Source organism: Panthera tigris, chromosome F3 (assembly GCF_018350195.1).
Source record: "Panthera tigris isolate Pti1 chromosome F3, P.tigris_Pti1_mat1.1, whole genome shotgun sequence".
Classification (NCBI taxonomy): Eukaryota; Metazoa; Chordata; class Mammalia; order Carnivora; family Felidae; genus Panthera; species Panthera tigris.
This window is the reverse complement of record NC_056678.1, coordinates 27,766,426-27,784,135: the sequence shown is the minus strand read 5'-3', so window position 1 is coordinate 27,784,135 and position 17,710 is coordinate 27,766,426. Positions and strand designations below refer to the sequence as shown.

Sequence of the window (17,710 nt, the reverse complement as noted above, 5' to 3'; positions counted from 1 at the left end):
CATTTTTTCAAGGAAGCAATGACAAAGGAAAGATCAATGTCCCAGGTACTTCTTGAAGATAACCTCTTATTCTGGAGAAGTTACCTAGCCATGATTTATAGACACTAGTTACTAAAAATGCATTTCTACCTCTTAAAACCTACTTAACTCTAAAATAGTTGATTAAAATTTCTGATACTTCAAATGTCCATATGAAAAAGTTTATTTTAATTCTGATCAAATCCTGGAAAACCAGTGGCCACATCAGAAACATCTATAGAATCCTTGGCTAACGGGCTCTATAGAGCTGAGTTACATTCTCAAACATTAAGGTAAGTCTAAAATCAATAACGTCAATGAATCCAAAAGAAACATCATCAGTATAATGATGATATAATTTTACTGGTAAAGCACATCTTAAAAAACAAACGGAAAAGGGCTTTAAAAGTTTAAATTGAAGATATTCACTCTGTTCGTATAACAACAACTATCAAAATTAATTTCACTAATTGCAGTACACAAGGATTCCTCAACCATCTCAGAGGCAGTATAGTGTAGCAACAGCAGAGTACAAACCACGTGACCTTGGTCAAGTAACCTAACTTTTCTAAGTTTCTTCATCTGTGAAATAGGGATATCAATACCTACAGCTTAAAGGATCATTCTGAAGATTAACTGAAATAATATATATAACACATGTAGTATAGTAACTAGCACATAATTAGTGGTCCATAAATGTTAGCTGATATTATTAAGATTTTAACACATGTTGTACACTGGGGTCATTTCTCATATACCTTTATATAACACTATCAATCAATTCATCTAACAAATGTTAATTAGACCTCCAAGGAAATAAAAATACGCCAATGTAGGTGGAGTAGAGTCAGTATGGGGGTGGGGCGGGGGAGAAACTGGCATAAGATGAGATGATGAAGGGCCCTGTAAGAAATGTTAAAGAATATTAGACTTTATCCTAAGCGCTCGCTATAAGAAACCATTAAAAGGGCTTCAAGTAGGAGAGTGACACAATGATATGAGTTATAAATCTGGGGAGGAGGCAGGAAAGGAAAAAGGAATCTAGTTCTCAAACCATTCTGCAGTGTCCTAGCCAAGAGACGATGACTGTTTAGTGACAGTATTGCAAAAGGCAGGATGGTGGCGATAATGAAAACTAGGTGGATCTGAATTATTTTGGAACAGGAGGAAACAGAATTTTTGATATAGTAAGGGCTAAAGGAGACAGTAGACCAGTGTGACATAAGAGACCCAGAAATGACATATTTTACATAAAATACTGGTAAAACACTTACCTAATACATATATAAAATTTTATATTGGGTAAAATTTATAAATAAAATCATGTAATATAACAATGTCCTTTTCACAGAGAATTCCAACTTTAATAAACACCAATCATTTATTACTGTATACAATGCAATCAGCAAAGTTCTTATAAATCAAAAGGCAATGTAATGAACCAAAATTGCTTGCTTTCAGTATTGACAGAATAGGTGACAATAATTAAATGATAATTAAGAAGATGACTATTTCACAATGCTAACATCTCTGCTAACATTTTAAAATATCTTTATGTCTCTAAAGCATTTAAATAGCAGAAAACATTTATTTATATTATGTGTAACACATATACCACTTTTTATTATAATGGATACAATAAACCCATAACTCATATGCATCTTTATAGTGCATACACACACTAAACTTTGTAAACAAGTCTAAGTGTCTAGCATTTCACAAGTACTATATAAGGATATGGATAAGATTAGAGGAGCAGAGAGAAAAGAGACAACAAAGTGAGGAAAAGGAAGAGGGGGAAGAATAAAGAAAAAAGAAAAGGAGAGAGGAGAAGATGATGGTTTTAGTTGAGGAATGACCTCTTGTTCAGAAAGGGCTGTTGATCTACAAACAGGTGGATCTGCCTAGATGCTTGGTTGGCATCAGGACACTGAGTACACAGGAGCTAAATTAAGCACGTAAGAAAAGGGTGAATATGAGAGCCAGGAGACTCTTACAACAGTTACTGTTTATGGCAAGACCTGCTTGTCTCAAGGGACCCATTTTCACATAATCTATAATTATCTCTTCGCTTTAATCGCCTTGTCATTCCTAAGGCTCTCCTGGGCACTGGAAGAGGAAAAGCTCATTAACTAAACCTTTTCTCCTCTCTCCAGCCACCCATGGCTTTTAATTGCTTGGTGTGTTATTATCTAGGAGTGCAACTGGGATCATTTTCATAAGAAAGGAGGGTAGAGAGGAGGAAGGGAGCCATGAGTCCCTGAGGTATGCACCACAGAAAAACCTTTGCTTTCTCAATTATTTATGCCAGCTGAGGTTTTACAGGCTGAATAAATCCATAACTCAAGTTCATTCTGAGCAGTCAGATTCTCAAGGGGGAGTTGCCCACTTGCCTATACACACTTGTGTAGTCCTCAAAGAATAACCAGAATGTAACAAGACATATGTCATCCAATTTATCACCTATCACCAAAGTGTTAACACAATGTTGATCATGGGCAACACAGTGAAACAGGGAAGGTTTTCACTACTACCAGCCAAACAGATGTAAGGAAGCAGGATAATCTTTTTGGTGCTAAGGACAGTGGTGGCAATGGGACAGTAGTATCCCAGAAAGACTTAGCCAACTGAAAGCAAAAAAATCCAAATATTCAAATTTTAAACTACAAATATGTATAACACATTCTCTTAAAGCTTTGGAGTCTTACATAGATTTGTTCAAACAGATTGCTATCTAACGATGTGAAGCTGAATACATAACTGAATGGAGTTTTATACCATCTGATTTTATAAATCACCTAAAAATAAAACAATATATGTTGTAGCTTTTTCTCCAATCACACCTCTTTCAGGAAAATTTTAGAGTACAATTTATGTGTAAGTGATAGGCCTCTATACGACTATCATTCCAGTTCATATTTTCATCACAAATACAAAATTAAAGTATAATCACTTTTATTGTGAATTATATTTATATTATTCCACTTTATATTCAGAACTAAAGAGCAGCCAATAAAAAGATAATTCTTAAATATTTTCAAAATCCATTACTGTTTAAAATTTTTAACTTTCTAAGTCAATGATGAAAGCATCTCTTTAAAATTCTACAGGCTTTTGTGTCTGACCACAGCAGTGACCTCTGGTATTTTCTGCCAAAACAGTTCATTTGTCTCACAGAACAACTAATCAATTCCAGAGCCCATCAATCATTTTGGTTGTATACTGGTCTGGTCTTGCTTAGAGAAGGTCCAGATGGCTGCCTGTCTAAGTGGGATTAATAAAATTCTGATAGATTACATAGCATCAAAGTACAAAATATAACAAGGAGGACCAAATCTTATTGCAGGGTAGAATGGACACTGTACATGCTTCATTTATTATATTTTTAATTCTTGCCCTAATTTCTCAGTTTATGTGCCATCTTCTAGATAAAACCTTCTAAGTATACAAGTCACCAAAAGTGGTTTCTTATTAAGTGAGTCAGTATATGTAGTGCAGAAGCATTTGACTCTTTGCAAAGCCCTATGCTTATTAATCAGAGCTTTTTATGCCCATCTGCAGTATAAATGAAACACAACTGATCTCAAGTCTAGAGCAACTGTCTTTGAGTTAAAAGATTTGTTACTCTCCTGTTTCTATAGTTCTAATACAGATTCTAATAGCACTGGCTCTTTCTTCCTTGTTTTCCATTTTCTCTTGCAAAAGCAAACAACCTGTACCTAATTCTATAACCAGGCTGACATGTGATTTTTAGCTCATAACCTGAGCCCTGTGCTGTCGGTTCCTGTTGTGGGGGTTGTGCTGAGTATAACAATGTTAATAAAAGTTAAAAGTTACATAGTAACTCATTTTGTGCCAGGTACTATTCTAGGATGCCTATGTATACATATTCAAATAATTCACATAAGTGTCATATGAGAAAGGTAATACAGTTACCCCTATTTTGTAGATAAAGTAACTTGTCCAAGGTCACAGAACTACTGAGGGAATCAACATTTGAATGCTGGCAGTCTGGCTTCATAATTTTTGGTATTTAATTAGCCTCACACTGTATCTCCTCCATTATACTACAGAACAATTAACCAGCTTCATAATGAAAAATTGGTGTCAGGGCTCTAGAATATTAACACAGAGATCTGTATCTATGACATGATATTGTCACTTTCTGTGACAGAGTGGAAATAAGGGTCAGAACCACAACAGGCAAGGAGCAAGCTCAGAATTGGCCCCAGTGGCCCTTGGCTCAAGAACATTTACAATAAAATGAAAATGGGCCTTTAACTTATCACCTACAATACACATTAGTCAGGAAAACTGCCACAAAAATGGAGCCCAAGCCTTAATACATGAGTTTATTAGATACTGATTTTCCTGATCTTCAAAAACGGGGGAAAAAAATTAGAGGTTTATATATTAAAGTATCTAAAACAGATCTTCAAAATACTTTTTTAGTGGTTTTTAAAAAAATGGTTCTACAGAAGAAAACTTTTCCTTTCACCTAAGTTTGCCATTTGACATTTCTAAAACTCTAAAACCTGTCACTTTCACTTCAGTTGAGCGTGATTCTGCCAAGAAACTGCAATTAGCAATTAGTTAAAGCACAACTTCCTGTTGGAAAAATAAAATACCAGATATATGTCACCTAAGCACAAGCAAAATTTGATTACACAAACTCCAACAAACAGCCTGTTTTCATTGCTGCAACTGCATTTTTATACTTTAGAAACAACAGGGACCACCTCTACTCCATTACTGAAATAATCAACATTTCAGTTTAGAATGATTTTTATCATGATCTAGTTTGTTATAGTGGAATCCTGTTCAACTGTAAAATGACTTCTCGATTACAAGAAAATGACTAAGTGTTGTGATTCCGTTAGTAGTGACAAAATTAACATCTGAAACAGTTAAAAGGCTTTCAGTGGTTCACATTCATGTTTCCTACTGTTTCATATCTTAATCATATGTTCCAAAATACACACCAAGAGAATGAAAATTTAGATGACTTAAAAAAATAAGGCCAAGACTAATCAGTTTTGTCCCTAGCAGAGGTTCATATTTCACCGGATTAAGGAGTAGTATTTATTAAACATACTATAGATGCCAAAAATACTAAGAACATACTATTCAAAAGTGAAGGTGGGAAGCACAAATATCCACAATGTTTGTCTGACAGATTCATAATAAATGTGTGAGGAGATGAATTCAAATCTGTACTTTATGAAAATAAGCTGTGTTATTTTGTTATTGTCTCTCATGGTCAAAATTCTAAATATTTGATTTAAATCTAAGAGTGACTTCTTTAGGAACTGGGTGGAGGATAAGCAGGTAGGTTAACTCTTCCAGGATAGTTTAATTCTGTCTTAGAAATACACCAATTATCCAGATATTTACTTTCACTTCCAGTGGAGTAATGTTTAACTGTAATCAGCCATGTCACTGGACATTCCAAAAGAAACTGTACTCAGAATGTTTTTTGGAAAAGTACTAGGCTTTGGGAGCCCTTAAGGAAATTGGCACACAAAATAAAGATCACTATTGTTTATAGACAACTGATACTGTTAGAAAGTTAAGTATAATGATTTTTTTTAAAAAGTCAAGACATAATCTTAATTTAATCTAACTAGGAAAGGAAATAGCTTACACATTTTTAAAAACTGCCTAGGAAAATAAGTGAGTATGGGTATTATCACAAGAAAACCAAACCAGCACTCTTTGCTTTATGATATGAACACTAGGTTAACTCTATGCGAGCAACAATCACTGAATTATCAGCTCCCTGAAGGAAGAGCCATGGATACCTCCTGAGTTCTGGGTACTTTTACTAGATAACCTACTAAGTTTTGGGAACTTCCTCAGACACTCAAAACACAGAAATGGATACAATATGATCCTTGGCCTCCAAAAACTAAAAATTCAACAGAAAGGATACAAGGTTTTATTATTATTATTTTTTAATGTTTATTTATTTTTGAGAGAGAGATACAGAGCCTGAGCAGGGGAGGGGCAGAGAGAGAGAGAGAGGGAGACACAGAATCTGAAGCAGGCTCCAGGCTCTGAGCCACCAGCACAGAGCGTGATGCGGGGCCTGAATTCATGAACCACAAGATCATGACCTGAGCCGAAGTCTGACACTTCATCAACTGAGCCATCCAGGCACTCCAGGATATAGGCTTTTTAAAACTTCTATTTAATATGTTATAACGTGATAAATGCTGTAACAAGTGTGAATAAAGGACTTACAGGAAAACAGAAGGAATGACTAACTTCTCCTCTTAATATATAGAAAAATGACTCTAAAGGTTTTACTGATTTGATTTAAACACTTAATAAATTTTGATTGGTAGGGTTAAAGTTCTAAGATGCCAATTTTAGAAGACTCTAAAGACAGAATATACAAATTAAGTAAACCACTATATAAGGGCTGAGGGGAAGCGGGGGTTTAACTCTGAAAAAGTTTTTAAACTATGCTTCCTCAAAACTGTATGAGCTCCTCAGAGTTCTCAGGGTCCCAAAAAGGGATCAGAGTGGCAAATGTATTCCAAATCAGCCTTAAAAAGTATCTTTTTCCCCTCCATTTCTCATCAGCCTTCCCCTATCCCACCCCAAATAAACATTTAATCTGTAACAATGATATGCTTACTCTGCAAACAGATTCAAGATAGGACCTTTAGTACCAAATGACTGGTCAGGAATGGGAAACTATGAGCTTTTAAAGTTTTTGATTCATAGTGGAAGCAATAACTTTCCTCCTAGAATGCTTCCCCAGAGTCCTATCATTACATCTTCATGTGGGAGATAATGTCAGCAAACTCTTCTGCAAGAGTGCAGCATACATATTTGGTACAATTTACTCTTTATTCAATAAAGATAGATATTTCCCTTAAATAAATTTAGGTGAACCCAATTTTCCACTTAAAAATTACTCCTCATTCGGGGCACCTGGGTGGCTCAGTCAGTTAAGCGTCCGACTTCGGCTCGGGTCATGATCTCGCGGTTTGTGAGTTTGAGCCCCGCTTCAGGATCTGTGCTGACAGCTCAGATCCTGAGCCTGCTTCGGATTCTGTGTGTGTCTCTCTCTCTGCCCCTCCCCTGCTCATGCTCTGTCTCTCTCTGTCTCAAAAATAAATAAAACATTTTTAAAAAATTTAAAAAAATTACTGCTCATTCATTTCATGTATATAAGTAAGAAAAATAAAGTTCAGGTAACTCAAAAAGTGTAACAGCATTAGAGATTCTTATTTAAATTTGTTTGTAAGGTAAAAATCTTAGTAGAATGTGCCACATGACTTTAAAGCAGGACAAAATCCCTTTCCTGATTTTCACATGGTACTGAAAGAAAAAGATTAATCAAGACATTTTATACATAAAATTTAAGATCCTAGTTAAATAATATGAGATAATCACGAAGAATTTCTTTAACTGTAGTTAAAAAACCCTACATAACATAAAATTTACCTTCTTAACCATTTCTAAGTATACAGTTCAGTAGTATTAAGTATTATTCACACTGTTGTGCAACTGGTCCCCAGAACTTTTTCATCTTGGAAAACTGAAGCTCCTTACCCATTAAATAACAACTCCCCATTTCCTACTGCCTCCAGCTCCTGACAACTACCATTCTACTTTTTGTTTCTATGAATCTGACTACTCTTGATACTTCCATATAGAGGAACCATATTGTATTTATCTTTTTGTGAATGGCTTATTTCACTTAGCATAATGTCCTCAAGCTTCATCCATGTTCTATAGTATGTGTCAGAATTTCCTGCCTTTTTGAGGCTGCGTAATATTCTATTATATGTATAGACCACATTTTGTTTATCCATTCAACTGCCCATGGGCATCCGGGTAGCTTCCACCTCTTGGCTGCTATGAATAGTGCTGCTGTCAACGTGGGTGTGTAAACATGGGTCTTCTGAGATCCTGTTTTCAATTCTTTTAGATATAAAATCAAAAGTAGAATTGTTGGATCATATAGTAATTCTGTTTAACTTTCTAAGGACTCTCCACAATATTCTCCTTGGTGTACCGTTTTATACTCAAGAAGATTTCTAATCTTTAAAAGAAATGATAATTTAACAATGACAACAAAAAATTAAAAACCTTTGTTTTCTAAAAAAGAACATAAATATTTTTTAGAAATTGTACAAGCTTTATGAGACTGAATCACTACCTCCCTTTACATACTTGAGTTCAGATTACAGCCAAACTAAGAAAAAAGAAAAGAAAGGATAATGGCATTTTTATCAGTATTGTAAATAAACATGAACACAAATACACATGCACACATACACACGAAGAAATGATGATATTTTGAGGAAAACAACATCAACAACAAAAATCCACAGCTTTAGACTGTGTGAGACACAAAACCTTGCCCTACCAACTACTTACATGGTGGAAAAGGTTACTATCTGGCAATGATTCAGACACTTATTGATCTCAAAGATAAAACACCTAAAAAATTCTTTCCTGCTATTTATTATCCTCCTAGAGATACCACCAAAATCAGTTTCATTTCACATTAAGAAAAAGTTCTTCACAAATTGAAGCTTTCAGGATTAAAAAAAATACACACAAACACACATATACATATGCACACACATAAATACACATATATATGTATGTATGTATCCCTATTACCCAATACCAGAAGAAAAATTACCTGATGATTTCTTCATGATACAGAGAACTAACAACGGGGCCACCAAAACCAGTATTTGCTTCTTTTCCTTTCTTCTCAGGTAACTGTATGGGGACAGGGGTAGGGAGGAAGGAAGGTGGAAAAAGATACATGGATTAAGGCAGTGTGTATTTAAAATAGTTCCAAAATAATACTTTGCTAAGGAATACTAAAGATTTGAGGTCCACAATTTCTCTGAGGCCCCAGTAACAATTTCAAGATGGTACCCAAAAGGCAAAACGATTCTCAAGTCATCAGAGTAATGGAATGAGTACCCACTAGCAAACCAAGGTCATTCCACTACTGAGCTCTGGAGCCACCTGAAGCCCACCATTCCCTTAGCTGATTAGAAGATGCTATGTTCACTGTGGAGAATATTGATGCTCAATGTAGAAAAATGAAAATGAAATATGACCTATAAATACCAGATATGAACATGATCAGGAAAATCATACCTAGATTATTAACAAAATTACAATTTCCAAATAAGAAAAAAACTAAACCATACTAAAACTTCAAACTCAAACACAAAGAAAAAATATTTTTTTGGTGGCAAAAATAAAGGAGAGAAGGTGGAGGAGAAAGGAAAGGAAATTATGACCTAAGATAAATGAAAAAAAAGAAGCAAATTGTTATGGAAACACTTTCCAAAATTAAGTATTCAATAGGCCCTGACCCTCAATATTTTCAAAAAGCACAAAATTAAGATTAATTTAGAAATAAGATTCTTCTAAAACATATAATATGGAAGCAGTAAACTCGGATGTTATTGTCTAAAAGGTTCAAATTGCAATCTCTGCAAAAGCCCACATCTCCTGCAATAATGACAGTTTTTAGGCCAGGACACCCTGCCAAAATCAAAATTCTAAACATAAATGTCTTAGGATCAAAACTAATACTTTTAGGGGAGCCAGGGTGGCTCACTCAGTTGAGCGTCCAACTCTTGATTTTGGCTCAAGTCAGGGTCCCAGGGTCACGGAGTTGAGAACTGCATCAGGCTCTGCACTGAGCGTGGAGCCTGCTTGGGATTCTCTCTCTCTGTGCCCCTCTTCCTGACTCACGCTCTCTCTCTCTTGCTCTCTAAAAAAAAAAAAAAAAAAAAATAGGGGTGCCTGGGTGGTTCAGTTAGTTAAGCATCCAACTGTGGATTTCAGCTCAGGTCATGATCTCACAGTTTGTGGGTTCAAGCCCCATGCTGGATTCTGCGCTGACAATGCAGAGTCTGCTTGGGATTCTCTCTCTCTCTCTGCTCCTCCCCTGATCATGTGCTCGCTCTCTCTCTCTCAAGAATAAACTTTAAAATAATAAAAAAAAGAAACTAATACTGTTATTGTTTAATTAACTAGTTTCACTTCAGAAAAATATAGGTAATCCCCATATACCTGGTTCCCCACCCCTCCCCCTGTTCTTTAAAGAAGAGGTTTTGTTTTATTGTTGTCACTTTTTGTGGTTACTTTTGGTTTGTGAACCACTGGGTAAAGGAAAAAGGTCTTGGAGACAGCATATTCTATTAGTTCCTGAGATCACTGGGAAAACCAGTTTTGAGAATGGGTGGAAATTTTTGAGATGAATCGATGCAGTTACCAATTTATGACAGAAACAAAGCTACAATATCATAAATAATTCCTGTCACAATTTAATGACAAGGTATACTAGTTGATGCTGGCAAGTAAGAAGCACCAAGTAAATGCCAGATCCCTCTCTTCTCTGAAGACCATTCTTAGAGAATAAATGCTGCAAAGAATTTCCAGAATAGAGAATGTTTTCTTTATACTAAAAAAGCACATACCATAGGGAGAACCTGTTTTATTCAACTCAATTATGTTCTAAATACATACTCCATTAGTACAATAAAGTTGAAACACAGATGGTGTCCAAGAGATGCTTGCTAAATGAGTGACAAGACTGAAAACAAGGAAAGCGTGCATCACTCAGCTTCCTGACAAAGAACAGACTCCAAGAACATACCAGAGGGGAAAATCTACGTGTACCACATTAACAAAATGAAGGATAAAAATCATATGATCATCTCAATAGATGCAGAAAAAGCATCTGACAAAATTCAACACCCATTCATGAGAAAAACTCCTAACAAGGTGGGTACAGAGGGAACATACCTCAGCATAATAGAGGGCATATATGACAAACCCACAGCTAACATCATACTCAATGATTAAAAGCTCAAAGCTTTCCCTCTAAGATCAAGAACAAGACAAGGATGACACCCCCTCATCACTTTTATTCAATATAGTATAAGTATTCCAATTTTTAAAACGGGCAAGAGATCTGAACAGACACCTTACCAAAAAAGATACACAGATACACAGATGGCAGGTAAGCAAATGAAAAGATGTCCAACATCATATGTCATTAGGGAAGTTAAAATTAAAACAATAATGAGACATTACTACATACCTCTTAGAATGGCTAAATTCCAAAAGACTGATAACACCAAATGCTGGTAAAAATGTAAAGCCACCAGGAACTCTCATTCATTGCTGGAGGAAATGCAAATGGAACAGCCACTTTGGAAGAGGGTTTTGGCAGTTCTTCTAGAACTGAATATAATCTTACTATATGATCCAGTAATTCTGCTTCTAGGTACTGACCCCCCTCGCCCCTGCAAACTGAAAATTTATATCCACAAAACATCAATGTTTAAAGCAGTTTTTTTTAATAACTGGCAAAACCTAGAAACAACTAAGATGTCCTTCAACAGATGAACAGAGAACCTAACTGTGGTACATCTATACAATACAGTATTATTCTGTGATAGAAAGAAATGAGCTGCTCTAGATTAACTAAGAAAAAAGAGTAAACAACTAAAATCAGAAACTAAAAAGGAGACTTTACCACTAATACCACAGAAATGAAAGAGAATTTTAAGAGACTGCTATAAACAATGATATGCCAACATGTTGGATAATGTAGAAGAAATACATAAATTCTAGACATATAGAACCTACCATGATAAAATTATGTATAAAAAATCTGAAGAAACCTATAACCATTAAGGAGATTGGTTCAGAAATTTAAAATCTCCCAAAAAAGAAAAGCCCAGGACCAGAACATTTCACTAAAGAATTTTACCAAACATTTAAAGAATTAAAACCTAATCCTTCTCAAACTCTTCCAAAAATCTGAAGAGGCAACATACCTAACCTCATTTTATGAGGCCAGCGTTACCCTAATGCCAAAGCCAGACAAAGAAACTAGAAGAAAACTACAGAACAATATCTGAGGAATACTGATGAAAAAACCCTCAACTAAATACTAGCAAACTGAATACATTAAAAGGATTACATATCATGACCAAGTGGGATTTATTCCTGTGAACGTAAGGACAGTATGGTTCAACACATGAAAAACATCACAAAACAAAATGAAGGAAAGCTACATGATTATCTCAATTGGTACAGAAAAAAGTATCTGACAAAATTCAACACCCTTTCATAAAAAAAAAAAAACAACACTCAATAAACCAAAAATAGAAGGAAATTATTTCAACATACTAAAGGCCTATGAAAAGCAACAGCTAACTGCACACTCAATAGTGAAAAACTTAAAGTTTTTCCTCAAAGATCAGGAACAAAGGAAGGATGCCCACTCTTAACACTTCTTTTCAACACGGTATTGGAAATCCTAGCCAGAGCAATTAGGCAAGGAAAATAAAAGAGGTCATTCAAATTGGAAAGGAAGAAATAAAATTATTTCCATTCACAGATGACATGATCTTATATGCAGAAAATCCTAAAGATCCCTCCCACATACACACATATAGACCACAAGAAACTGAAAGAACTAATAAACAAATCTAGTGAAATTGCAGGATACAATACTAACACACTGAAATCATGTAATGTCTGAGAGAGAGAGAGAAATAAGTAAGTTTTCTAATATTAAAAATGATCAGTGCTATGGAAAAAAAATTAATGTGGGGAAGAGAACTGTAATTTTAAATAAGGTCAGGAGGGCCTCACTGAGAAGGTCATATGAATAAAGACATAAAAGAGGTAGAGAGGTGAGCCTTGCAAATATCTAGGGAATATTGTTCCAGGTACAGGAAACAGCCAGTGCACAGGCCTTAGTGTGAGGGTATGCTTAGAATGTTACAGAATTTATGTATTTGTGTTCTTTGCTGAAGGCTGATTAGTATATTTTAGGGGGCAAGACAGAAGCAAGAACACAAGGTTATTCACAAGACAATCACAGTTTCTGTTGGTGTCATTCACTGAACCTCTTAATGTGAATAGGCAATTTAGAAAAACACCTGTGATCTGCTTGGCAATTATTTGCTGTGAAAACACATACTAATAATTAAGAATTATATGGTATTTTGGAAAGGGATGAGCACAGTTTTTTTTTTATTTAATAGCCTTTATTTTTTAGAGTTTCAGGTTTACAGAAAATCGAGTGGAAAGTACAGAAAGTTCCCATATTCTTCCCTCTCCCAAATGTTCCACTGTTAACATCTTACATTAATGTAGTACATGTAATTAATTAAAGTCCATAGTTTATGGGGTGCCTGGGTGGCTCAGTCGGATAAGCATCTAGACAGTAGAGTCCAGAGATGTTGCTAGACATCTTACAATGTACAGGGCAGCCCTCTACAACAAAAACTTATTCAGCCCTAAACGTCAATGGTGCAAAGGCTGAAAACTCTGGTTTATAAGTTTTCATCAAATGTTTTAACATTTCAGCTATCATTAATGTTTTGGGTTTTTTTTTTTTCTCCTATCTTTTCCTCTGTCTTGCTTTTTCACTTCCTTCTGGGACTATATACATGCTACACTGCTTGATATTTTCCCATAGTTCACTGGGGCTCTGTTCATTTTTCAGTCAGTCTTTCTATGTTGTGTGCTTCATTTTTATTAGGTTCACTTGCTACATCTTCAAGTACTGATCTTTTCTTATGCAATGTCTAATTTGCTGTTAATCTTATGCAGTATATTTTTCATTTTAGAAATTATTTTGTCATCTCTAGAAATTCCATTTGGGTCTCTTTGTATCTTCTATTTCTCTTCCCCATTATGTTTGTATGTCTTCCTCAACTTTCTTGAGTTTATAAAATATATTTATAATTTTCTCATCTCTATCTTTTCTGCATCTGCTTTTATTGACAGGTTTTCCTCCAGGTTAGGAGTCATATTTTCCTGCTATCTTTGCATGCCTGAAAGACTTTTACTTTTTTTTGTAAAACAGACATTGTGAATTTTAATCATTTGCTTGATGTTGTTGTGTTCTTTTAATTATGTTAGACTTTGTTTTGGTATGAATTCAGTTATGTGGAATCAATTTGATCCTTTCAAGGCTCACTTTTAAGTTCTGTTAAGGCAGGGGCAGAGCAGCCTTTAATCCAGAGCTTAATTTAGCTTCACTACTAAACAGAAATCCTTCTGAGGCCTCTAAAACATTATGTCCCACATACTAAATTTTCTTTCCACTCTGACTAGTATGAAATGAAATATGTCAGCTCCAAGAATTATTTTGGCTTACTGCTTTCTTGTATTTCTTTCCTCAGCTTGTTAGTTTCCTTTCTCACACACAGATTAGTATTCCGCCAAAGGGACCCCTCTGTACATCTTTAAAACTCTCTTTCTATGCAAGAACATCCTCTCCAGTATTCAGCCCTGCATTTTCCAGCTCAAATTAGTAAGAGAGTCAGATTCTTTTGGGACCCTCCTCCCTGGACTACAGCTTGGAAATTGTTTCCTGGCCATAAGCTGAGGCAACTGTGGGGCTCATTTTGTTTGTTTCTCTTCTTTCCTAGTTTTATACTAGTTTTAGTACAATGTCTGAAAATCACTATTTTTCATCTATTGTGCCTGGTTTTCTTCCAGTTTAAGACAAAAGGGTAAATCTTGTCACCATTACTCCACAATGCCCAGAAGTCCCACACACATTAATTTAAAATCTAACATAATATTCCATGCATAATTTACTTAACCATTATCTGACAATTTTTAGGTTATTTTCACTTTTTCACACATAAGCGAAGATATGATAAATGTCTTTGTATATAAAGCATAGTTTAGTTTTAATTAAAATCTTTAGGAAAAAAATGACTCATCTGATTATAGTATATATTTCTTCTTCCTGGGATTAATTTCTCTTTCTGAAGCGTTGTGCACGTTAGAATGCTGGTGTCAACTTTTTTGGTGGAGGAGGGAAAAGGCTGTATTTTAAGCAGAAATAATATTTTTAAAAAAGTCTGCCATTATCAGATTGAATTCAGAATAAAGCTGCCAAAGATGCATTAGTTTTGCTCTCCATCTATTTCATCTACAAGAAGGGGTAAACTTTGGCTACCTTATCCTTCTATTTCCACTCCAATGAGATGTTTCTCATAGAGGCTTAAGAAGTTTATTCCATCTCTCTCTACTCAAAATCCATTAAGTTATTTTTATGTTACATCAGCAGTTAAAGAAAGAGACTCCAATTTGGCAGCCAATAGGATAAAATTTGCCAATTCTTATATTGCCTCAGACTATATTATTTGAGACACTGAAATGCTCCTTCACTCAAAGGGGAAAGGATAAGTTGTTGGCTGAATCTTTATCACTTGATTCAGATTCCACCTTAGTTGCAGAGTCCAGATTTAAAACCTTGTGAAGCATTCTTTTCCAACTGAAAAATAACTATTCCAAAGATTATCAGGCTAATATATCCAAGGAGGGGGTTTCTTGCTTCCATGTGCTACCTTGTTTGGCTTTTCTTTTATTGGTTTGTTTGCCTTACTTGTTTGTAGGTCTAGCTGTAGAAATTTGGATAAATTAACCTCTCTGTGCAAGTTTCCTCATTTGCAAAAATAGGAATATTAGTACCCATCTCATATGGGTGCTTTAAGGTATAAAATACGTATGTAAAACAGAACAGTGCCCAGCACAAAGAGGACACTATATAAGTGTTAGCTAATATAATTAATGATCACTAGCCAAAATACAGCCATCTCTTCAAAGCAAAAGCGTCTCAGTAATACAGATAACAAGACGTTCTGATGTGGGGACTTATATTATTGAACCATGAGTCTTCCTCTAATACCCTTAAACTTCTGAATCTCCTGATAAAACCACCAATCCCAAAATCAAATAAACAAATAAAAAACTTAACATAATAACTCTTATCATTAAGAAAAAGGGAATAGAACTTAAGGAGTGTCTTCCATGTGCTTTGCACTTTATATATATTATCCAATTCCAAATTCAAAACAATTCTAGAAAGTTGGCATTTTTATTGTATTCACTTAATCTAAGACATCAATTATAAAGAGTACCATTATTTTCTAGAATGCTAAGAAAAAAGCCCACAAATATACCAATTTTAAGACACAGAATTTTTTAAATGTCAAGAACTTAATAACTGTCTGCTTTATATTTGATGAAATGTACCTCCACTTTACAGATTAGAAAGCTGAAAATAGGAGAAATGAAGTACTCAGTGCCACATAGTAAGTGGCAAAATCAAGATTCAAACAAGATGATCTGATATCCAAAGCTTCTGCTCTTTCATTTAACTATGTTACCTCTCCAGGCTACTTTTAGAAGCCATTATTATATACTGATAATATTCTGAATTAAAATTCTGTTCACTTTCTTAACTTTGGTTTTAAAAATTAAACACATAATTTGAAAGGAAACTTTAAAATTAAACATATATCAACTTTTTTGGAGCTGATTTATTATAAATTATGAACTTAATCAATTACATGACCAATACTATAGTTCTAAGTCCTTAAAAAAGAATATTTTTCTAATAATCCCTTACCAATATTCACTGTAGTTCTTTTTCCCCTGAAACATGAGTATTTATTCATTTCCAAATGTAAAAGTAAGAATAGTGGGGTGGCTGGGTGGCTCAGTCAGTTGAACATCTAACTCTTGGTTTTGCTTCAGGTCATGATCTCCCAGTGTCCTCCACACTGGGCCCTGCACTAGCAGCACAGAGCCTGCTTGAGATTCTCTCTCTCAACCTCTCCGCCCCTCCCCGACTCCTGCTGTCTCTCAATGTAAATAAAAGCTTTATAAAAAGTTATAATATTTACCTCATCTCAGCTATTGTCTGTCATGAGTGTTAAAAAAAATTACCATGAGAATATTGTTGGCTGCTATAATTTATAACAGTAATACTTCTAAAATTTCACAAGAAAGATAAATTGCATAAATCTATGTGTTTTTTAAAAAATTTTTAAAAATGTTTTATTATTTATTTTTGAGAGAGAGAGGCAGAGCATGAACAGGGAGGGGCAGAGAGAGACACACACACAGAATCTGAAGCAGCTCCAGGCTCTGGGCTGTCAGCACAGAGCCCGACGTGGGGCTTGAACTCATGAACTGCAAGATCATGACCTGAGCTGAAGTCAGACGCTTAACTGACTGAGCCACCCAGGTGCCCCAAATCTATGTGTTTGTAACCTTAGTTTCTCTTAAAATTACAAACAGTATATTTTAAAAAATTCAACTCCTAAAACCTTAACAACAATGGATATTTAATAATATCAATGTCAATTATCTAGAAATGCTTAAATTACAATTGGAAAATAATTTTTAGATCAAAGAAAAAAAGGAGAAATATGTGCAAGTATTTTATCCAAACCTCCAAATTTCAGCAGTGTCCACTATTTTTTGCATATATACTATATACACTAGCTCAAAAATGTAGATTTTTAAAATATAAAAAAAAACTGATGAGGTGCCTGGATGGCTGTCAGTTAAATGTCTGATTTCAGTTCAGGTCATGATCTCACGGTTCGTGAGTTTGAGTCCCACCCACATCCAGCTCCACACTGATAATGTGGAGCCTGCCTGGGATTCCTTCCCTCTCTCTCCCTCTCCCTCTCTCTCTGCCCCTCCCCCACTCATATTTTTCTCTTGCTCTCTATCAAAAAATAAACTTTAAAAAATATATTAAAAAACTGAAAAACACACTTTTTTTAACCAAATACTTAAACCTGTATCACCAAAATATATGATTTCTCCAGATAATTAATATGGTTAATAGAACTCTTAT

At 34.9% G+C, this 17,710-nt stretch overlaps 1 protein-coding gene across 3 annotated transcripts in view; it reads right to left on the bottom strand.

Moving 5' to 3' along the window:
* The window catches only part of ACBD6 (acyl-CoA binding domain containing 6), a 203,191-nt gene that overhangs the window by 125,013 nt on the left and 60,468 nt on the right, over positions 1-17,710 (bottom strand). For all 3 annotated transcript variants that reach the window (XM_007096192.2, XM_007096193.2, XM_042975537.1), the window contains exon 4: positions 8,687-8,769. In XM_007096192.2, coding sequence (XP_007096254.1) covers positions 8,687-8,769 — 83 coding nt within the window. The remainder of the gene's footprint in view (positions 1-8,686; positions 8,770-17,710) is intronic.